The 24,175-nt window shown below is 44.3% G+C and overlaps 1 protein-coding gene across 1 annotated transcript in view; it reads right to left on the reverse strand.

Annotated features, from left to right (window-relative positions):
* Positions 1-4,932: 4,932 nt before the first annotated feature.
* DPP6 (dipeptidyl peptidase like 6) overlaps positions 4,933-24,175 on the reverse strand; it is a 421,502-nt gene continuing 402,259 nt past the window's right edge. The window contains exons 17-26 of the mRNA XM_054193068.1: positions 22,624-22,671; positions 18,975-19,073; positions 16,262-16,331; positions 14,087-14,281; positions 13,290-13,344; positions 12,265-12,370; positions 11,345-11,403; positions 8,773-8,845; positions 8,600-8,673; positions 4,933-7,040 (exon numbers count right to left, since the gene is read on the reverse strand). Coding sequence (XP_054049043.1) covers positions 6,894-7,040; positions 8,600-8,673; positions 8,773-8,845; positions 11,345-11,403; positions 12,265-12,370; positions 13,290-13,344; positions 14,087-14,281; positions 16,262-16,331; positions 18,975-19,073; positions 22,624-22,671 — 926 coding nt within the window. The 3' untranslated portion in view covers positions 4,933-6,893. The remainder of the gene's footprint in view (positions 7,041-8,599; positions 8,674-8,772; positions 8,846-11,344; positions 11,404-12,264; positions 12,371-13,289; positions 13,345-14,086; positions 14,282-16,261; positions 16,332-18,974; positions 19,074-22,623; positions 22,672-24,175) is intronic.

Consider the following 24,175-nt stretch of genomic DNA (forward strand, 5'->3'; position numbering starts at 1 on the left):
TGTCTTTAAAATCCTGATGTAGGAAAGGGCTTTTCCAACGGCTATTTGCTGAGCCAGAGTTGCAGAATTTTCCAAGGAAGTTTGGGCTGAGTTTCCAGCTGCCGTCGCTGTGTTGCGTGATAAATTGTTTACAGCCTGCCACTAGAGGCAAGTGAGGAAAGCTTTCCCTATCCCAATTTCCTCATAAATTATATAATTATAAGAATCATCACGGCGAAAACAGAAGTCTACTGGATCCCGCGTAAATCCTACGCAGTTAATGAGGCATGAATTTAATGTTTTCAGGGCTTCTACCTTCAAAAAAACGCCTCTTCAAGAAGAACTGCCGCCCACTGTGCGGAGTTGATAAGGACGAAAAATGCTGATGTAACGCTGGCTCTGGTTTCCACTTAAAGCTGGGGCGTTGTTTGCTCCTTTGCCCTACACCACCGTCACCAACAACAGCTGACAAATGCTTTATGGCTGCCTCTGGTGTTCATAGCCCGGAGGTGGTGATTCCTGTTCCTATGACTGCACCAGACCCTCGTTGGCTTTCAGAGCAATTCTTTGCACGGCTGACGTGTGGTTACTGCTTGCGTTGCCACCGCTGACTTCCTCGGTGACCATGAACACAAGACACAGGCTAAAATCGCGGGCACGCTTGGCAGCTTTTGGGTGAGAAGGTGCCCCTTTCTGCCCCCTCCCCTTGGTGCTCTCAGCATCTCCACGCATGCACCGCTGGCTGCTCCCGGCGGCTCCGAGGGTGAGGGCTGTGACGAGCAGCTCAGAGCCGCTGCCTCGGGGGAACAGCCGGGAGCCAGACCTCAGCTGTTTTCAACTCACTTTGATTTCCAGTCTCCTAAAGATTTCCCACTGAGGCTTGCGAGCCAGTAAATTTAAGCTTACAGGCGTTAGGCTCGCTTTTCTCATCTGCCTTTCGTGGACCTCTCTTAGTGCACAGATTGAAAGCATCCGGGGTGGAGGATCTCTGTGTTCTTCGTGGGCACAACCCTAACCACGTCAGGGGAGGGACTGCATCTCAGGACGGGGGTCTCTCATCTCTGGGCTCTGCTTTGTTTTTCCCCTTTCCTCTGCAACACTTTTTAATAGGTGGCAAACTTTTGGGTGCATGCCAGACTCGTGCGATGGCTACATGGGCTCCTGCGTACCGCGCCTCATGTGATGGTTACATTGCCTTGATGAAGAAGGAGCCACGTACAGGCAAACCAGCATCCGGAACTTCCTGCTTTCTCTCCATCCAAATGGGAATTTACAGGGAGCAAAAGTCAGGCAGAAACTATTGCAGAGGACTGCCTTGCTGGGCTCCTGAGTCTCCACGCTCTTTTCCCATGGTGTTTCAGAGCAGAACCTGGAGCAGAGGATTTGCCTTGTTCACATTGTGCCCTGGGTTTGGTTTTGCAGGTGAGGGACATACCCCACTTCCAGGTGCTCCCAGACGAGGTGGTGGGGAACTCGTGGAGGCTGGTTACCAATACTCACTGCAAACTACGTGTCAGTTCGAATTACTGGAAACGTTCAGCACAAACTACATTTCAGGACATTGACAAAAGCTGTTGCAAAGACGGTGTAAGGCTTGGATACCTTTTCCAGCCAGGATAAGAGCAGTCGCAACAGCTCGAAGAGTTGTCTGTTGCTTTAAAATGACCCAAAAGGTACATTTGTAATGAAGGAAGGAAAAAAAAACCTGGAGGGAACCTTGCTATTCCACAGGAATACTGGAGAATGGTTTACTTTTGTGCTTTCCTGGAGCCTTGTTCCATCTATATTTGCTTTTTACTTTTCTTCTCTCTCGATCATGGAAATGGACATTTTGATTAAAGCTGTTATCCCAGTGAGGAGGCAGAATGTAGCTTCATTTAATATGAGGCTTTTAATGAATGTCTTGAAGAAGGAAAAAAAAAAGAAGAAAAAAAATCCATTTTACAAAGGATTTCTGAATCTTCCCCTTCACAGCTGCTGGCAACACAACTGCTGCAGCAGAAATTGTTGCTTACAAAGGACATTGATTATTGTGGCCAAATAAAGGACCCAAGACTGCCCCGGGAGGGTGGCCTTGCATTCAGACGTGGGATGGGGAGAAGCCGGTTCCCCCATCCTGGCACAGGTCCAAGGCAGGAGACCTGTCCCCAGCTCCTCGCACTGGTGCGGGAGTGGCAGCAGGGGTGGTTTCTCCTCTCCCACCGGTCCTTGTCCCCAGAGTTCCCTCCACTTTCCTTCTGTTCCTTTCGGAGATGGTCAGCCAGGGTGATCCCAGCTGAGGGTACTCAGAAAAAGGGTGTCCTTGGCCCTTCATTTCTTCAGCTGTGGTGGAAAAGGCAGATGGCGTTTTCAGGTTGTTACAATCACACATGAAAAAAAAAAAAGGACACACACAAAAAGAAAAAAAAAAGCAAAAAAAAAAGCTGCAGACAGCAGTTGGCTTTTGGGGCTTGTTTTGGAAATGAAAACTCTAGTTCTAATACAAACACCTGAGTCCCACACTGGGATGTTTTAAGAAAAGACACAGGGGTCACACCGATGTCGTGACATAGGGACAGTTGAAGATTTGCTTCTGTTAACGCTTAGCAAAGAGGTTGGCAGCCGCTCCCAGAGGGCAGGATCATCACTTGCCCGGTTTTCCTGCCATGTCCTCCTTTCCCTTGGCTCTGCAGCTGAATTAGGTGGAGAATGCCAAAAAGGAGAGAAGACCAAATCCACCCTATGACCCAATATGCAACGTTAAACCACCCAGTGTCTTACCACTGCCAACCTGAGCGAGCGTTGGAGAGACAACACGAGCATGAGCACTGGCCTTGTTTCTTTGGTCTCCCCACTGAACACCCATTTCTCAGGGAGGGACTGCTTGCAAGGGCATGTAGCGATAGGATGAGGGGCAATGGTTTTAAACTAGAGCAGGGTAGGTTTAGACTAGACATTAGGAAGAAGTTCTTTACAATGAGGGTGGTGAGACACTGGCCCAGGTTGCCCAGAGAGGTGGTGGAGGCCCCATCCCTGGAGACATTCAAGGCCAGGCTTGATGAGGCCCTGAGCAACCTGATCTAGTTAAAGATGTCCCTGCTCACTGCAGGGGGGTTGGACTAGATGGCCTTTAAAGGTCCCTTCCAACCCAACATGTTCTATGATTCTAGGATTCTCCCCATTGCTAACAACACTCTCTGTTGGTCTTCTTATGGGAAAAGTTTTGTGAACATCCCACGTATCTTTTCTCCACTCATTTTTTTCCTTCCTACCCTTCAGAGACGCAGCATTGATTTGGCCTGAGCTCGTGGACAGAGCTTGGATGGGTTTATATGCTCCATGCCTGAATCCATAGACAATTGCAAACATGGCTGGCTGCCTGGCTTTGTTAATTAGCTACCAGCAATGCCTCATTTTTCGCTCTGTGGTTTCCTTCTGAATTAGTGCTCCTCCGCTTTGGGATGCCACAGTTGGACATTACAGCACCCAGAGATGCCAGTTAGTTGAGAGTATAAGCTTGATTTGTTTGGACAATAAAAATATATCAGTTATATTTAGGTAATTAAGCAAAATAACAGCAAAGCTATTTTGTACTAGTGCAATCTGCCTGCCCTGTGCTCAAGCTTCTTCTTTCCTGAGTTGCTGGCAAGAAAGATTAGAGTAAGTGTCCACAGTAGTTTCTTGGCTTTGCTGTGAAATATTAAATTTCTCTTCCTGTGAATCTGGTTCAGTTAAGTTGGTATCAGCTGATGGGACATCACCCTGGACACCGATGAGGTGGGGCAAGTCAGCAGGTGCCATTGGAAAACGCCCTTGTCACCCTTGTATCTCCTAGTGGCTGCTTAGCATCTCAGCCTCGCTACGTGCTTTAGTCCTTTAGGGTTAAAACATCTTTCATGTCTTTATTAGGCCCAGAGACATGGATGTTTGTGCAGATTTAAACCTTCCCTGAAGTTATTGCTTGAGATGAAGAGGAGGGTTCAGTAGGTTCATGGTAGGGTTGAGTCATAGCCAGGATTTCTAATTTGAGCAAAAATCTCCATTTTCCAAGCAAATCTGTGACAGGAAAGGATTTCCTTTCCAGGTATAAAGAAGGTGTAGGAGCATCCAGCTGATCTTGCAGTCCATAAAGTGCCATTACAGGGGACAGCTAGGGATGGCCCTAGTTTGTTTCCGAGCTCTTTCAGTCTGGCATAGTCACTCCTGTCCCCGCAGCCATCCGAGCCAAACAGGCACATGGAAAAGCTGCCGCTCATTCGAAGGAGGTGTCTGAAGATGGCCCTGGCAGGTACATGGCTCTTCTCTTGCTTTCAAGGGAAACAATATTTGGGTGGGATGACTCCCTCCTCTTACTTGCCCCTTTCCTGGTGGAGAATCAGCTGCAGAAAAATCCGCTATGGCAGACTCAGGAAGTTTTAGTGCTTTGTTCCCACTTCATAACCCAAAAACAACCTTTGGGAAAAGGGACAATGGATGAAACGGCAAAAATCCCCTTGGTCAAGCTGTCGTGCCTGGCTGATGCCCTCAGGAAGCCTGTGTGCCAGGTCAGTATTCCAACACTGGGGTCAGCAGGCAGAAAGGGAGGAAAGGTACATTTTCACCAAAGACGAGAGGGTGATAGGGGTCTTCTCATGAACTGCTACTTTGGGATTGAACCCACTTTGTGCTACTTCATGTTTTCCTCAAAAGCAGTCACCATTTACCAACGTAAAGACTAAATGGCGATGTGTATTTCTTTATGAAGCCTTGTTCTCATTTTTCTGATTACACCCTGGATTTTGGGCACAGTTCAACCAGGAATAGCACTCGATGCTTATTTGAGTACTTAACACTAAATAACAGCAGTAGCAACCGGGGTGGTAAAATAATGTTTTATTCCATGAATGAACAAACACTACCATGCCACATCCTAAAGTTCTTTCTACAAAAGATTGTGGACAGAGCAGATTTTTACATTTCTCAAGTCAAGTTCATTTCAGGCTTTTGAGCCTGATCGGTGTAGCAAAATCTGGACACGCAGCATTCTTATTGTCTATTTGGCGTTTTGCTGGATAAAGCAGATTTATACCGTAGTTCTTGTTCACACAATGTGGATGCACTGTAAATTAAAGAAGGTAATCAAAACCAAACTAGGTAATTTCTATGGTTTATCATTATATATTTCATGATGGTCAAAGTACAACCAACATTCAAAGCTTAAAATAAACATAACAAAACAGACGCACTAAAGAACACAATGGAAACATCATCATTGCTGTCAGGATGTGAGTTTACCCACAGTACTATGTAAAAAGTAGAAACCGGCATTGACATTCAAGCTGTCAAAACAAGAAAAGAAATTACATTAATTGTTATATTTCCAAGCTAGTACTTCTAAAGAGTCCTGATCAGCAAAGAAGTGTTATCGCATGCATGCTCAACACAAGACTAATATTGGATCGGGGACCTGACGAATAACTGACTTACATTCCTTTATATACAACAAAATGAAATATACAGTATTAATACTGGCTGTACATTTGGTCAGAATATTTTACAAGGAGCGACGCTAGTCAAAATTATTATGAGACAGGAAGTGGAAGTGAATGAAGGTTGGATTTCTTTCCGAAGGTTGAATGTTTTCACAAGAAGTTTTAAAAGTTGCTTTGCACTGCTATAATGAAGTGTTAGATATTTTAAAGCAAAAATTCTCCTTTTTTTTTGTTTTGTTTTTCTTTTATGTCTGGCTAAACTCGTCTGAGCAGAAGAGATAATTAAACATGTTTGGAATGTGCTAATCATTGACCTGGAATAAAACTAAGCCGCGGACAGCATGTGCAATAAATCTCTGCACGTTCGTTCTGTTTAAACGGCTTTATGAGATGATCTGCGAAGTATCTGGTACGAATTCCTGCTACCATAGCCTCATCTAGCTCTTCCTCAACTGGCTGCCAACCAACTGTTCCAACACTAAAAGAAGAAAAAGAATAATCATGACGGTCGCATATTTTTCTATAGTACAATAAAAATATCTCAAAGCTGATTTAGCTTATTTATGTGCATATTTTGCAAGGCTGCCAAAGAAAATACTTGATCTTACAGGCTAAGGCTAAGCCGGGGACATGAGAGTGATATTTCCTTTGCTTTATTCTAATAGATTTTTTAATGTCTGCGTACCTCAACCCCCGTTTGCCTCTTTAGACCCCTAAGGTCTAAAGTGAGTTGGTTAATTTAGTGTATGTTTTATCCCCATCCAGAACAAGTTGAGAAGCTAATAAGGTAAGCATGACACCCAATGAAAACAGAAGTAAAATCTATACAAAATTAAGAAATAATTACAGGAAGGTAAAGATCGGTGTAACTACAGCATATTTCGTACAATTGAATTTGTATGTCCTGTATCAATGACAAACCTTCTGAACATGGGAAAGAGCAGGCAAGTATGTATGAATCAGTATTCTTCAAAATAATTGTGCTATAATCTTTTCCATGTACTAGGTCAGATTTTATTTGACACAGTGTGATGCTAACTATAGTAACCTTAATATGGATGACGGATTTCACTGTTACTGCTTGATTGCTTGAATGCAAAGAGACATTAAATCTTCCAGTCCTCAAAGCGGTTCTTGGGGTGTTCCTTCAAGTTCAATGTCTTACCACTTTCACGCTAGAAGTCACTTTGTGGCAAACAAAAGAAAGAAAAAAAAAAGAAAAAGAAAACAAAGAAAAAGAAGATGTTGGTTGTGACGGATTAATTTCAGACAGCAGTTTCTGCTGAGTTCACCATGCTTCATGTTCTTCCATTTAGGAAGGAGTTGCTGTCAAGTAAAGCAGATGAGCTGCTTTCAGTTTTCTTTAAATACATGCTAACAACGTAACATCTCTTTCTTCAGGAAAATGATCCAGTTGCATATTGTTAGAGAGATCTGCCTTGTGCTTAGCACGGACAAGTAGGGTTAATCGTCGTCCTCCTCCTCTTTCAGTGGGGCTATTGGGAGTTTGTCCTGAACTTGGAAACATGCTACGAAGAAGTTGACGATGGAGTTGTACAAATGCTGCTCCAATGCTGCATTGCTAAAGTAATGGCTTTCATCAGGGTAAATCTGCAATGAAACAAGAAAACACACACTTTTAGGAGCTTAAAGTCTCAGGATTGACCGCCCATATCCGCAGCTCAAGCTGGCCTGCGAACCCACGGCTTCTCCTCAGCACCGTGTGCCTTCCCGTAGAGGCACATGAGGTCCAGGGTAATTCAGGCACCACAGCATTCTGAGCGCAGACTTGCATCTTCCCTCCAAAGGAACTTTTCTCGGGGAGGATTTTCCATTTAATTCCATTCTGAACAAGTTCAGGCTAAGCAGAACCAGACTACACTTACAAGTAGCAGTGCTCGCTCCTTGTAAAAAGTGAAAAAAAAAACAGTGCAAGTCTGTGGAGAGAAATGGCATTAGGTTTTACTGACTAAAATGAGGCCTTTAAAGAAAAAAATGTCATTAAGTAAAAGATTGAAATAAAGCTTGCTGGAGAAGTAATTAAATAGAAAAAATTTGGGAAGCTAGAAATGAAATAGTCTAAACACAACTTCCTATTTAAATGGAACAGATAACTTCTGCACAAGTTGAAGGAATGCAAGAGGATCATAATGGGTTGTCTAGAATGGGATATTGACGGGGGAAAAAATCAATTTCTAGGGCTGGATGCTTGCAGGCAGGACTGAGGTGTCTCAGTGCTGCTCTGAGTACCTTGATCCAAGATGTAGATCCCTCAGCCCTCCATTCAGTCCTCAACTGACCTTTGACATGTGTCAAGCCCATTGGTGCCTTCAAGCTCCAATGTACTAATGCTTCTGCACTGGGAAATATGCAGGGACACCTCAGTCATTGTAGCGCTGACGAAATCCATGCCGGGCTCATTGCTTAGCTCCTGTGTCTGTGCTTCATCCTATCTGCCTTTGGAGAATGTTGGAGTGAGCATACCCATCACATGAAGCTCTGCACAAATGCAGCCAGAGGGAGCTGGTATTCAGTAAATCAAGTGTTAGTAGAACTTGGGCACTGCAACACCACGGTCTTTACAGTGAGCGAGCTGTCGCATGGTCCCTGGCATGGTTCGATCCTGGGGTAATTGCACTCTCCTGGCTGTGACTTGAGATGCAGTAGAGGTCAGGGACCATCCCCATGGCTGGTGGATGGGTTCATTTTGGAAGCTTTAATGACTTGGATGTGGGCCATTCGTCAAATCAGAGATGTAATTTGGCAGAAAGAGGGGCTTTCCAGACCAGAACACGCCCTTTGCAGCGGGATGTCAGATTTAAGAGACATCTCTCTCCTTAACTTTTCTGGTTGATTTAATTTAGATCCCCGTTTCCCTGTAAGTCATCCTGAATTTAGCCTGTTGTTCCCAAAGAAAGTAAACAGGTACCAATTCCTTAGAGATATGTCTCTCTCAAACCCTAATTTTCTGTAATTTAGTAACTGTTCAACAACTGTCCAAGCCAAAATATTGGTATCAATTAAGCACGGGAGTACATTATATGCTGGTGCTATTTCTACTGCCAGGATGAGTTTGCAAGTGGCTTTCAAAGCTTGCTTCAAAACAGCGGTTTGAGTTCAAACTGGGAAATAACTGTTCAAATGTGAAAAAAGGAAAACACATACTGTACCTGCAAGCTGTAATTAGCCTTTGCCCTAATTAGGTGTGTGATAAGGTCCGCAGTATGCTGAAAATGGATTTTTTCTGTAAAAACAGATTACAATCATTAAAGAGGCAAATTTAATTAAGAAAAATCAAAGCCATCCCAAACATATAATGAGCTCAAATGATGGGCTAACTTACCGTCAGCAGTAGCATGAATGATCAAAAATGTCTGTTCCTTCAGTAATGAGACTCTGTGTGCTAATTTGGTGATCTGTGAAGGTAAAGGTTGCAATAAGATTAAAAATCTTGCTAGAAACTAGTAATTTATATGGAGAAAATAGAAGCGCTTAATTCCATTTGATACTTCATCACAAGGATAACAAGCAGACACTGGCACAGCATATTCTCTTGGCCACTTGAATCACTCTGGAGGTAAAATAGACCCCCACCGTGTCCTTCCAGGCTCAGGATCAGCAGCAGGAAGAGGCCAGAGACCCTCGTCTGTTCTGATAACGTTCACCAAAAGCCTGAACTGCAGAACACATGGAAAATGTCAAAGTGAATTTTCAGTGAATACAAAACACCGATGAAAAGCCTGCCCAGGTGCATACACCTAAGGACTCTTCAGAGAGCTGGAGTGACTTTGGTATGGTTTGAAAGCCAACCTCAATGAGCTTTGACAGCCCAGGGGAGGATCTGATACTAAATTCAAGTGTCCACTGCTGAGAATGCCTTTGCCCCCAACTGTCATGCAGATGCACAGGGGAAATACAAATCTGAGTGACTGCAAATGCTACTGGGAAAGAGAAATCAAGGACTTCTCCGCTTTTTGCTGCATTGTTCAGAAGAATACAAGTCTCGTGGAAACTCCAAAAGACTCCAAAAAAGTCTTGGGGTGGCAAAAGGAACGTATGTCTCAAATCACAGATGTTACTGTTTTAAAGGGGGCAGGGAATGATAGCTGTCTCAACTTAAATTCTTGTTTCCTTCACTGTTTAAGTGCATGTGCCCTAGCTCTCATCCATTTACATGACTTAGTGCATTTTTCAGTTAAGACACCCTTGTATCAATCCTATTTTATGTCTGTTTTCATCTTCCCACGTGGTTTCCATGGAAGATAGACAAGTGCATCTCCAACACCAACAGGACCCTCCATGCCTGGCTATGGAGGTCAAATAAGCTGGCTAAAAACATTGGCATGTATTATTAAGATATGGACTGTCACGTTACATTACAGATTATGAGTATCTCTCCTCATTTAAAAGATAAAGCAAGTCTGAACATTAGAAGCGGCCCTGCGCATTTCCTTGGTGCTAAAGGCAAGTTTTTAGAAATTTTGGTGCATGCAGGTCTGTTCTTGCTTTCTTGCAGCTCCACACACTGTATGGACTTAGAAAGTGTTTGCAAATTTTGCAAGGGTGCCCTCTGATCTTCCCTCTATTTTTAGACTTCATTAATGAGTTCTCTCATCCTCACATTGCTGGCTGTGATGCTTAAGTCTTGTGATGCTGTATGCACATTTCTTCCATTCTGTTCTCTCCCTGTATGGCTCCTTCTGTTCTGCTCCCTCAGTTGTAACCTACCACACGACAATACAGCTTTTTTGGAGTCTACATCAAGTCTTGAATTATGTGACCTGCATAAAGTTCATGTCTGGTCCACAGGTTAGGAGCAGTTCTTCTCCCTAAGCAATTCATAGTTCAACCGTGTCATGTAGGAACCGTGTATCAGTTAGGGAAGCGTACCCAGAGAAGCGTCATGCTCTGCAGAGAGCTCAGGTGCTGTTCCTAGCAGTTAATTCCAAATCAACCAAAAGTACCTCTACTTGCTTAGGTCAGCTTTTCGATGCACAAAGAGCGCGTGGCAATACAACGCTCTAATTTCTGGAATATTTTCCCTTGCTTTCACCTCTACTGACCTGCCTTCAAATTTCTAAAAGGACCAAAAGAGTTTGCAATGATGTAGAGATCATGAGTACAAAACCTGAGAGACAATGAACTCAGTATTTAGACATCCAGGAAGGCTTCCACGGCAGGGGCACGGGGTGCTACCTGCCTTCCCTGTAAGAAAACAGTTTCAAACTTATGCTGCCTTCATGTCTTCTAGCTGAAGACAAGGCTCAGTAGGCTTAACAACGTTTTCTGTATAACAAATTTTGTTTGTGTGACTATTCCTTAATAGGTTTCTTCCTCCAAGTAATTGAAGGAAAGAAGACATGAACCAACTGATCTCATCATGCGTATCAAAAAATGTCCTCGTTAACCGGTGCCGTGTCTCCTTTTCCATGTCCTGCTCAACTCTGGCACCGAGTTCTGCCTACCTGAAATATCACAGCCGTGCTTACTTTGACAAAGCCAAGAGAAGCTGAGCTTCACTTGACTTTGGGTCAAAAATTATACCTCAGAGAGAATCAAAGTGGCAAGACTATTGGGATGAACTTTAAAGGAGGTCATGACATTGTGTCCACTTGGGCACATCTGAGTCACTCAGCCTCAGCTCTTTCAATCTGTAAAACTGGAATAACTGTATTTACCCAATTTAGAGAGGCAGATGCGAAGGTTAATCAATAAAAAACATATCCATCATTACTATTAAGACAACAAAAGCAGTAAGCAGGCTGAAGGACACCTTGCTGGCTTTTAAATATAGTCTGTCTTATTAGTGAGTCCATCTTGCATATCCTTTTTCCCTCCCCAAGAGAGAACACATTGAGAAAGAGTTAAAACCCTGTTCACATTTTGTCAGGGAAATGCAGCGTCCATGCAGTTACCTCATATGCTCTGTTATCGATTCCATGCAAGCCCAAGTATCTTTCAGAAAAGGCTGAAGCTTAAAAAGAAAAAGAAGAAAACATCTCTTTCAGTCATGAGTGAGTACCCTGGTGCTTCAGAGTCAAATATTTCAAATGCTAAAGAGGATCTTCTTTTCTCGCATTGCCTTAGTTACACAGGACATATTTCTAAAAGTTTTTGAAAACGCACTAAGAATATGTATGATACTACAGTCTTTCATTATCACCACGTACTTATGGTTTCTAAATAAGTCACAAAAGAGCCTTTTTTTTTTTTCCTTAACGCAACCAAGATATGAGAGGAGAAGAGGAAGAACACTATCATGTTGTGTCCCTTTCTCCTTTCACACCGGGCCGTCTCCATCAACAGTCTACTGCAAGATCCCGCTGGTCTCAGGGATAACTGTACAGGACCCGAAAACTGGCTTAACACCGCTGACTCTCACGGCAGTCCCCTGGTTTTCTCTAAGTGCAAAGGGAACTGGTGTCCCTGAGAGAAAGGACCACTACGCGCAGTGGCATATTGCCAGCAGAGACAGGACGAGGCGGGCAGACTGGCCCACAGCTCCCATGGATGGACGGTCCAGGCAAGAAAGAGGCATGTTCAAGGCGCTGATGCAGGTTGGTGTCAGAGGCTGGGGGGGTTTAGAGGCAACCCTCCTTTATTTAAAAGGAGTGAGTAACAAAAGTTATTTGATTACTCTGACCACCATGGCTGGTCCCACTGGTGCCAGCAAAATTGCTCGAGGAGGGAAAAAGGGTTTATGGCTGGTCCTAAGAAGACACACAATACAAAATAGGCAGGATCTTAGGGAAGGAAGAGAAGATAACTGGGAAAGGTCAGGGCTGAAACATTTGTGGTCAGCAAGAGCGTCTGTGAGCTCTGGGATGGCATTTACCATATAGTTTGAAGTCTGTCAGCGGGGAAAGAGCAGCTCCACAGGCGAACACCTGGTTCTCTTCGCCGGCTGGAAGCATGTAAGTGCTCAGGTAGCCGCCGTAATCCTGGAACACAAAGAGGGCAGGGGTATCAGCAGTCCTGCCGTGGGGCGCTGCTGCTTTTGGGTACAGAAACACGGCAGATGAGACCTTGCAGTAAACTCTCGGCCATTATAGCACCTTTAACACCTTACCCTGAAAAAGCACAAAACAAGGGACATCTCCCTGGCTCTGGCAGATGCGTCTGAAGATGAGATCTATACTCATTGCACTCTCCTGAAGGCAGGAGGATTGAGTGCCCAAGAGCTCGCCTCTTTCCATCCCACTTTATGGCTGTAGGTCTGGTCAGATACGTTACCTCTCCAAAATATCACCCCAGTCTTTCACTATTTAAAATGAACATCACAATTTCAGCGTCTGCCGTCAGCCTGTGAAACAATTCCCCGTAGAGATGCTGCTGTATGTGCAGATCTCTTCGCCCACTCTCTGCCCGTATCTCCCGCAATAAACAATTTCCACTCGCGGTCCCATTCTCATTTCAAACTGTGTGCACTTTGCAATTGCAGTTTCCCGGCCGGGCACACACAGTGGTGCGAATCAGCCTCAGAAATCAATATTGTTGTTGTACATTTGTACGACACGAGCTAGGTCTACACACATTCCCACAGGCCTTAAGGGACAAGATGAAAATGAAATGAAAGTTTGCAAGGGGAAAAAATAATTAATTCTCTGACAGCTCTTTTCTGACAAATAGTCACTTTCTGCACTTGGAAGTTAATTAAAAAAAAACCGCCACCATTGACAAATACATTGATAAAACGAAAGCTTTCATCTTTAACATCTCTGAACAAGAAGCAGTCTATCTCAAAAATAAATAATAATAAAAAAGTCACCAGCGACATATTCAGTAAACCAGGATTTAGCTCAGCTGCTTAGCCACATCAGCCAACTAGAAGAGCACGGAGGAACAACGGGAAAACGTTACCTTCCCAAACACACCGACTCGCATTTTATCAATGTAATGCTCCTTCAGCATTGTCCTAGAACATGAGAGAGGAGAAACAACGGGTTAAAAATGTTTTTCCCTGAGATATAGCAAACACAGTGTGATTTTTTTGAATTTGGGGTGGCCGCAGAAAAACAATGTAGGCAATCTAAATTCACGCTGCTACACGCTGCTTGCACATGAGCCTCTGTTCGATTTAATCTTGCGACCTGTTGTGTTGGATCTGACCGAGCAACGGTAACAAATAACCTGCACTACCTCTCAAAGTCATAATAAAGCTGATGCTATTGCACTCCTCTGATAGTGTTTCTAGCGTGATTACGTGCAGAATAAATCTAGCAATATTCTGTGATATGACATGACTTGACATTTAGGGTTTTGCACAGTTTTTTCTCGTTTAAAAAATTTAAGGGTTTAAAGATGGACTTTTTTCAACTACCAGGCCAGCAAAAAAAATAATGTAAGAGCTGGTATTCAAGCTTACTTGTTTGTAGCTGTATGACTGTACAGAGCTAAAAATAAATAGGCTTTGAACACGTGATACAGATAAGTGTGCTCTAATTCATCTCTGTTTAAGGCTTGTTTTCCTCCCTCTGCTCTGGCTGGCATAAGCTCTCTCTCACATGCCATCACTTGGTCCCAGCTGTATGACTGCATTGTCCTTCCCTCCCATCTCCTTGCTCTACCTTACACACCATTAAAGCAACCAGGACTAATGACAGCCTTGGGTTAATTATCAGTAATGAATTAATTTCTTCAATAACAGTGCCATTCACCGGACGGCTTCCAACTGATCCTTCTCTTCCAAAAGGCCCAGCCTCCTCTTAACCTCGTGCAATAGCTTAGTGCCTTGGAAGCCACTCCCGCGGCCGTCGAACTTCAGCACGATGGCGTTGTGAGAGCTGACCATGACGCTTTCCCACGTCACCTCAAACCTCTCCGTTACGATCTGGCTGCCGGGCGTCCCATCTCTGAAACAGAAACAGGCATCAAGCCAAAGGCAACGGCACCAAGCATGGCCCAAACGCCCTCCCCGGGGCCGCGAGCTTGCGGTGGCGATGGGGACGGGCATCTCCCCATGCATCGTAAGGCAGGGTAGATTTCAAGAAGGGGAGACCAGTGTCTGCAACCATGATGGGGGGAAGGCTGGTTGCGTGGGATGGGTTTTGAGGCTGGGGTGGAAGCTGCAGTCTGGTTTCTCGCTCCCTCCTTGCACAGCAACTATCGCTGCGCTAAGCTGAACTTTGAACAAACCTAGCAAGCTCATCACTAACTGGGCAGGATTCCTCCTGTGACTAAACCAGGGCAGCGACGCAGAGGTCAGTTGGTTGTCCCCCATTTATGCCTGTTCTAATCTATAGCTATTTTCTACAGGGATTTTTCTGGTGGAGGGATTTCTGTGAGGACCCTGGCTTTGAGGTGCTCTGGCACTGCCAAAATATGATGGATGAAGCTTGCAGACATCCATCGTCCTTTCCTTTACTGGCAAGCATTGGGCTTTCATTTACTGCCTCCATTCACCCAGCCCAGACCTTCCTTCTCCCACGGGGTTCTCCAGAGTGGCTGTAGATGGAGCTGTCAATCCCTTCTGTCACCACTGCTTCACACAAGTGCAGAGGGAAAGGACACTTCGAAAGCGATAAAACTAACAGCTTAAAAATGCCCAGGTTGGCCCAAAATTGGTGGGTAAAGGGAAGAGATGGGCAAGACTCCCTCTTCACCCTTCTGCTTAGGGTCCGATCCTGTACAGGGGAACTCTCTCAAGAAATATTGACCCCACTTCACCAGACAGCTCAGAAAAATCAAGAGATGATGATGATGATGATGATAAGTAATACTTTAGGACTGGGATTACTGTAGAGCCACTGGCGCTTCCATCTACTTCTTGTCTTTTTTGGGGCTCTTGGAGGGATCAGGCAACTCGCTATAGGACTTTAATGTGCATGTGACTTCAGTCATTTGCATTTATTCAAGCGAGACACAGGCACATCCAGCTTCAGAGGCAGCCTAATCAAGTGTTGTTAGCTTGATGAGTACCAATCTTCCTCAAGCACTTGTATAATGAAGTACATTTTCTCCGCAGTAATTTTGTGATGTAACGACATGCTTATTGCAGTGTTTTTGTCCTTCGTGGAGGGATGTGCAGGATGGCGCTCAGGCATTCATCAGGCATTCATCACTTCTGGATGAGGCTTCTCTCTCATGGGGGGTTCCCTGGCAGGGAGCAAGCAACGCAGTGGGACGCAGACAGGGCCAAGCAGGTTCTTCCAAGGTCAGTGACTTCCCTCCCCCAGTTTCTTTTCAAATTGCCAGAAAAAACTCAGTAATGTGTATTATTATTACTAAATGTTGCATAAAGCAATACCCATCTGCTATGCTTGCCAGGAGGAAATCCTATCTACCTAATATAAATGCTAACGTTGTGAAGATCTTCAAAGGTTTCTGTCTTTCTCTTTACTGTCACTTCAGGGAACATTGGCATTTACATGGGAAGGATTGCTGCATGAGGGCATCTAAAATTTAAGCTGTAGTAAGGCTGACTGCATCCCACTCTAAAACTACCCGTTAAGCGCAGGGTGAGGGCCCTAAGCATTGGGACAGAAAGTCAACGTCCATCTTTTATTCCTCCCCCTCATGTTTCTGCCCTCAAAATTATTGAATTGCAAGTGTACCTGGGACAACCTTACAAAATCCTACAATTTACACAGCTGGGCTTCACTAGGGCACCCTCCTGAGAGCTGAAACCCTTGGCTCAAACACAGGAGAGAAGGGACCTCCATCTAGCCTCTCCCAGCGCCAAGGTGGGACGGGGTGTAGGGACCAACGTGCTGGACTTATGTGCTAAAGCGGTCTGGCACTCACTGTAAAAAACATCTTAAAAGGCTCTGATCATGGCCAAGGTTTTACATGCTGCCCTAATAACAGAAAGAAAAGGACGAGCGAGAACTTACACAACCAAAAGCAAGGGGTAGTGCGCGGTGTCCGAAAAGGTTGCTGGCTTTAAGATCTGCATTGGCAATTCTAGACAAAAACCAACAAATAACAGCATGTCTTCAGTGTGGGGACGCTGACATAACTCTAATAGATTTTTCTGGTGTTTTGGCCACTTTTGAGCAGGGACAAAATGGCATTTCATCAGTTGCACTGGTAAATAACACCTTAGGAACACAGATGTTGTCAAAGAAAAGAGCCATATTATGATAGCCGAGGTGACAAGAAATGTAAATGGGGAGTACAGCGCGAGCTGTTCAGTCATGCATCACTTTTACGGCATTCAATTAACATCTGGCAATAGCTATAATTTTCTTTTTTGGCAGCTGGATGAGTGACGCAGCCAGAAATCAATATTTCAGGGCAGCAGAAGAGGGGGAAAATCGTTGATGAAAATGATAATTTAAAACCCAATTATACATGGTGGCTGGGGGAAAGAATAGGATTATTTTGCTATAACGGTGTGAGGACGGATAGAGAAACATGTATTTTAATCCTAACTTCCAGAGGGCTTAATTTTGCTGTAAACCAGGAGGTAACCGTGCCGAAGCCCCCGCCGTTGTGCTGGTACTGAACCAAGGGAAGTCGGGGACGTGCTCACCAAAGCTTCATTTAACTGCTTCCTATGGCTTCGTATCAATAGCCAAAAACGCTGCCATACAAACGCTTTCCATATTAACGAGGACACATTTATTTTTAAAACGTTAACTACAATCCAGATTAGCAAAGGCCCAGCAATTAAATCGGTATTAGGAGCATTTTCAGTAGATTAATACACAGATTAACCGTGCGGTTTTAAGTGGTTTGCTTTGCAATCATTGTCTGACACTCCGCCTAATTAGTTATTCCATCTGAATGCTAATAGCTGCAAATTGGATCAATGGCCCAGGGACAGCCAAAAAGGCCATCGCTTGACTTTAAATATAACTAAGAAGCACGTGCAGTGTTCCCAAGGCTGTAAAGCCCAAAGCTTTGGAAATACAGGGAGAGCACAGAAGAACAGCCACACGGCTGCGGCCACCTTGTATTTATTACACACACACATATATGTTTTAGGTTAGATGACCAGAATCACATTTCAGTGATACCTGCAGTTAAGAAATTTGGCATCAAGCTGAGTTATTCCTAATAATCTGCCAGTGCCACTACAAATTGGCTCGCGGTGGGGATAGACATGATTTTTGTGACAGGCTCTTCCCCCATCTTTTCCTGCCCATAGGGCCTGGAAATGCACATCTCTTCTTGTTATTTCATGCACTGGTTTGTGTTCCTAATGCCCATGCGGCAAGCAGAACATTTTGGGGCCATTATGATCCTTTTCAAATGGCAACTGTCTCTCAGCCTTTCTTTGCTTCATGTTTTGTAACACTTGGCAATGGTTGAAATCAGGAGCCTGCCATCCCTCACACCTCACTGCTTTCATTTCACTGCATCCCATCCGAGTGGTACGCTCCTTTTTGGTATGGGAAAAATTATGGGTCGTACTTTGAACCCAGGGTCTTGGGTTGTTGTTTTTTTTTTTTTTAGAGTTGACACAATAGACATAAACTGGGATTTTTGGGAGCCATCGCACAACTCTGATTTTACACATATAGGTAAGATCACAGAATCACAGAATGGTTTGGGTTGGAAGGGACCTTAAAGATCAGCCAGTTCCAACCCCCCTGCCCTGGGCAGGGACACCTCCCACTAGACCAGGCTGCTCCAAGCCCCATCCAGCCTGGCCTTGGACACTTCCAGGGGTGGGGCAACCACAGCTTCTCTGGGCAACCTGTGCCAGTGTCTCACCACCCTCACAGTAAAGAATTTCTTCCTGATATCGAATCTAAATCTCCCCTCTCAGTTTGAGGCCATTACAGCTCGTCCTATCATTACACTCCCTGATAAAGAGTCCCTCCCCATCCTTCCTGCAGGCTTTAGGTTGTTTCAGGTACAAGTACAGAGACAGGCAGAAAATTCTTAAACTTTGGCTTTTGGCCATTAGGCTTTTCTCTCTCTCTGTCCTCTTTGGCACATAGATGTGTGGGGAACAATTACACAAGTGGTACAAATAATGCACCATCTGTGGATATAAACTACTCCAAGTTTCTGCTGTCTTTCCTCCAGGTGAAATCTCTTTTGGCTTTTCTCTTAAAGTTGTTTTTTTTCCCCAACCCTATATAACGATATTGCTTTCTCAAAGAATCCTGAGCGACTCCGATGGGCAGACGTTGGTGAGTCATCTTCACTCACCCCAGCTCAGTATTGTACACTGAAAGGCGGCTGCTGCTGCAGCCAGCAAGCACACACAGTATCCCACTTTAAACCCATCTCAAATAACACACCAGTCCTGCTAGGGCAAATTCCCTGAACAATGGGGGCACCACCACACCGTGCCATCTCCTGCAGTGGCTTTTCCTCTACAGAAAAAATTTTAAAAGGGAAAGAAAAAAAAAAAAAGAAACAACCCTACCGTTTTTCCTTTCTTCAGCTGCATTGTCATCAAATCCTGTCTCTGTTATAACCTCCTTGTGTAGCACATCCTAAGAGAGTGCTTTGCAAACTGTGCGAGTTTATTGAGAGCCAAAGTCATTTTTCCTCCTGCCACTCTAGCCAAGACGACTGTATCGTTTCACAGCAATAGCAGTGAATAAGAAAAAGAAAAATAAAGGAGAGAGGAAGAGTACTACTTACTGTAATCGTCTATCTTGATTTCCATGTATTCTACCTTAGGCATTTGCCTGTCACTTACAGTCAGCTGCACATTTTCATTTACCTCCAGCTCAAAAATTTCTGAAAGAAGAAGGACAAGATCACAAAACCTTTTGGCATCGTTTGTGAAAAAGCATTTTAACATTTGATAGCCACCTTAATATTTGTAACACAAGTTTCTTTACCAATTCCCTTCCAGTCCTCACAGAAATCTAATTCGCTTAAGTCTTTGAAACCCCTCACAGGCTGTGCGTTGGCAAAAAGCTGTATTCCTGAAATCAGTGACATTCAGCTGATTCAGCAAATGGGAACGTGACCTGTGTTGAGGCAGTACTATTGGTCCCGGTTAGACATCTCACTCCCATGCAAAGCTAGATAGCAAATGAAGAAGTCCTCACGTCTGTGCCCAAGTTACGCATGATAGATGGGAAAACGGAGGAGACTGTGGAGGGCTTCAGACCAAGGCTGTGCTGCTACACAAGAGAAAATCCATGAGAAGGAAAGCCACGGGGAGAGAAGAGTGGACAAAGATCATACAGACCTGCAGTGTCAGGTTTTGGAGCAGTTTTGGCTTTCAGAGTGTTTCAAGAATTGTTAATTTTGCTTGTGTGTCTTACCCAGGGACTCCGGGACTGAAATTGAGGATTCCTTCGTCCTTCCCAGGATTTAACCTTTATTCCCCACATCCTGGCCATGTGCTCTAACTGCTGAACCTCTTCTAGAAAAAGCGTCCACCTCCAACATCAGAAAGAGCAAGTCCTTCCCAGCTGGTAAGGAAAGGGCCCATCTTTAGGAGACATTTCAGGTTGTATGTCCTAGACGGTGGGAAATGTCTCCTGGTGATGGTGAGGTTCCTGAGCCCCGTGGGGAGGGATTCAAGGGCTGGGGGGGATCCCACTGTGGTGGCAATGAATCTTGGCCTGGGGAGCCCATTGCAGTGCTCATCCCCATGGCATCAGACTGGGTTTGAACCACAGGGATCCAGGGCATTACCTCTGCCATGGGAACCCAAGGAGAGTTTGAGGTTTTGCACCAAATTGCGTGTTTCCTTGACTTTAACTTCCCTTTTGCGACACGCTGACAAACAGATGTGTAACCCCAGCTCCTCAAATCATACTTACGGTACCCAATTACCATGCTCTCGTTGCCCACCTCTGCTGAACAGGCAGGCACAGCACAAAAACGTGCCCTTCCCAGTTAATACATTTCACAGATCTTTCTGCAATAGCGTATTGATTCAATGACCATTCACCCTGCTTCTGAAAAGCTTGGCTCATCTCTATTGAAACCGCAACCCCCACAAAAGTGCCAAAGCAACAGCCTATTACGTTTAGTTAAATATTAAGATTCTCATTTAATTACGGCACACACAAGTAGCTTTATCAGCAGAAAGGGGCTTGCTACGTAGGGGAATTTAGTCAAGCCGTTTTATTTGTTCATATAATTGCATTCACAGAAAGCCAGGAAGACTGTGGAGGAAATAAAAAAGATTGGCATATCTCCTAAAGGACTTTCTTTTCTGCTTTAGGACCACAGGGAGCTTGGGTCTGTGGAGTACAAATGGTCATTGCTTAATTAAATGTAAGCACGCTATAATATTCAGTGCAACTCACTATTATCAGATTATTGCAGAATACAGAGGCAAACTCCCTTTATAGAGTAATGGGCTCATATTAAATAAGTAAATTCAGTAACATGCAACTGTCATTTGCCCTTTATTCAAAAGCAAAAGAATGAGGGGGGAAAAAGGAACCAGGGGAAATGCTAATCATACGCAGAAAATCATGAATTTCAGTAGGGGATGTGTTCTGTGCATGACTAGATCGAGTTCTCTATGTGATAAATGCTACACATATATATCTGTCAAAATAAAACTAGACTCAGCGTGTTTTATGTTACTTTTTCAAGCCCTTCATTTGCTGCTCCTGTTTTATAGTATTTCTCACTTTATTCACCTAAAAGTATTTTATAAAACTATACAGGCGGCTATAACACAGCTCATGAGAGCACTATGCGGCATGTGCTGTTACAGCCAGTCAGCCGTCTCCAGGTCTATGGTAAAATTCAGGTATTGTGTTTGAGGGGGGGAAAAAAGAAAGCGGCTTTGGAGCTGCAGGTCGGAGGTATCTCTCCTGGCCCTGGGGCAACAGCCTCTGTGGGCTGGAGAGCCTTGTGGGCATCACCAGGGATGCTCTGGAGTTAGGCTCAGCCAAGGCACCGCCAAGCCCGGGTCTCTGCTGGGGAGAAGAAGAGCTGATACACCCTTGTGCACAGACCGAGATACGAGTGGTCACTGGCGCAGAGAGACTGAAAAGCCAGGAGTTTGCAATTTTCTCTCATTATTACTTTAAAAAGCAGTTTCTTGTATTTCTGTAGACCAGAAAAGCTACAAGTGCCAACTTTCACGTGTCTACAGCAGAAGTAGTTTCACAAGGGACCAGACCGGCACATGGAGCTATACCCCCAGCCCACTACTGCCAGCAGCAATAACCCTGGCTCCACAGCGAGAGCCCTCCTCTGGACAGCAAAATCAGTCAGCTCCGTCACGGCACTTTTATCCAGAAATTATAGACCAGTGGGGAAACTGAGTCACAAGGAAATGAAATATTTATCTCATGGTCATCCTGAAAGCAAGATGATGGCAGATGGCCTAAGCTGTGGTCCAGGGTACATTGTGCTGCTTTGCTTTGGCAGCAAAGATCTCTCTCGCTGCCCTTACAGAAGAGTCATGCAGCAGTATATTGTTTTATTTAACTTGTTCCAGGATGCTGCTAAATTTTATGCATGTCTTTTTTTCTGCAAAGGAACATTTTAATTGGAAAAAAAATTATGGAAAACAATGGAGGGATAAATTAGAGTTAAATGTACAATACATCTCATTAACAATATTGGACACTGTTGACACTAGATGGAACACTACCGAGTATTTCTATTTTAATGGCAAAGGGTACAATATGCCACAAATCTGATTTTAAATTTGTTTTTAAAAAATTCAATCAGAATTTGGGATTGCACTCTACAGGCACTCTACAGGGAGTCCTAACCAGTCTGGCAACGGCTACAGCCAGTGCCAAGGATTGTAAGGGGGGGAAAAAAGTATGTATTTGGAATAATTCCAGTTTCACACCAGTGTAGGTGTGAATCATTAGCACGGAAAAACCTTACCAAACAATAAGTGCTACAGTCCCCTTGAACAGATCAGGAAACCAGGCAGAGGTACAACTTGTGGGCCTCACTCCTCTGTGTTATCTCTTTCAACCCGTTAATCTATATCAGCGTCATTTTTGTAGGAAAATCGTAGATTAAGGTAAATATTTCTTATTTTTGACTACGATGTAAATTAATATTTGTGAAAGACTAACAAAAAGAGAGAGAGATATCTGGACCGTGCAGTTTTTAAGAAAGTTGATAACAAACATCCTGCCCAAACCACTGTCTTCATACTCCAAACAGAAATGGGGTACGTGACGGCAGCCCAACAGCTCTGCAAGTCCCTCTGACTTGCAGAAGACTCGTCTTTAGGCAGAGTCTGGGCTCCTGCCAGTCTAAGTTTACCAAAGAGCAGCTACATCTCAGCGTCCTGCCTGGCTACGTTTCTCTGAAGAATTGCAGGGCTCAAGCCCATTCTTACTCTGTGCATCGGTTGTGTTGTGAACGGTCACCATCGGGACTCGGGGACCTTGAAAAGAAGAAAAGAACTTGGTTAAATATCTGCCGAAGCACACGCAGACTCACGTGAACCTGGTTTTGAATTCCAAGGAGCTGAAGACTCCTGAGACTCACTTTCCATGCAAGAGTAATCTAAAAAGCAAATCACCCTGGTATTAGAAAGAGTCTATGAATAAATGACAGTACTGTAGACTCGAAGACTTGCGAGGTTTCAAAGCCCTTTCCCAACGGACCACTAAATGCATCTTTCCCTAATTTGTAAACATTATAATTAGCACAAACACAATTAAATCACTTGCTTTTAAAATTATTCTAATGACACCCAAACATCACAGCACAAAGCATTTACATTTTGTATGCTATGGATAACTGTTGCTGTTTTGCAAATGTTTTGGTTTTGTTGTTTGTTTTTGTTTTTTTTTTAAATTAATTAAACACCAGTTTGTCTCTCACACTAGAAAAGGCCACATATGCTGTCTTAAAATGCAGCATTTGGGTATTGAAATCAGTCAGTATTACACAAAGAGGATTATCATTACTATGCAATGCACATGAGCGAACGACAGAATTCGCTGCCGTTGGATGCTACAGTCTTTAGGATGCCGTAGGCTTTCCCACAGGATCCGATAGTCTTCAGCACAGGATGCTGTAGGGTGCTATAGCCCATAGCGCAGTGGTCTGGGTTCAACCCTTTGTCCAGAAATTCACCAAGTGGCTGACTAATAGGAAAATGGGAGGGCACATGAGATTGTGTTCATTTTGTAGTCGTCAGATTCTTTCTCTCTGTTTTTCAATTGTCATCTGATGACAGCTCTTGGGGACAGGATGCTGGGCCAAGACGAGCTTCAGTCTGAACCAGTACAGCCACTTGTACGTTGCTGCCATACCTGTTCGTAGCTCTTCCAACGAGTTTGACAATTCTGCTCCAGAAGGTGAAAGAAGCACTGCAATGATGAAACGCTTAATTCTTAACCTCAGAGACACTGGTTATCTTACTTTCCTTCCCTTTCCCTGTAACGTGATAGGGTGCAGCAGCAGCAAAAGTGAACAGCTGGGGAACGACCATCCGTACACCCACCAAAGATCCCAACAGCACGACCAGAGGGCTCCCACACTGTGTGTGGGTGAAGATCACAGGTTATAGACTCACAGACTCGTAGAATCATTTAGGTTTGAAAAGAAACTCAAGATCATCAAGTTCAACCGTAAACCTAACACTGCCAAGTTACCACAAAACCATGTGCCTAAGCATCACATCTACACATCTACGACTCAACCACTTCGCTGGGCAGCCTGTTCCAATGCTTGACAACACTTTCAGTGAAGAATTTTTTCCTAATATCCAATCTAAACCTCCCCTGGTGCAACTTGAGGCCATTTCCTCTTGTCTTATCACCTGTTACTTGGGAGAAGAGACCAACTCCCACCTCCCTACAACCTCCTCTCAGGTAGCTGTAGAGAGAGAGAGAAGGTCTCCCCTCAGCCTCCTTTTCTCCAGACTAAACAACCCCAGC

Source organism: Rissa tridactyla, chromosome 2 (genome assembly GCF_028500815.1).
Source record: "Rissa tridactyla isolate bRisTri1 chromosome 2, bRisTri1.patW.cur.20221130, whole genome shotgun sequence".
Classification (NCBI taxonomy): Eukaryota; Metazoa; Chordata; class Aves; order Charadriiformes; family Laridae; genus Rissa; species Rissa tridactyla.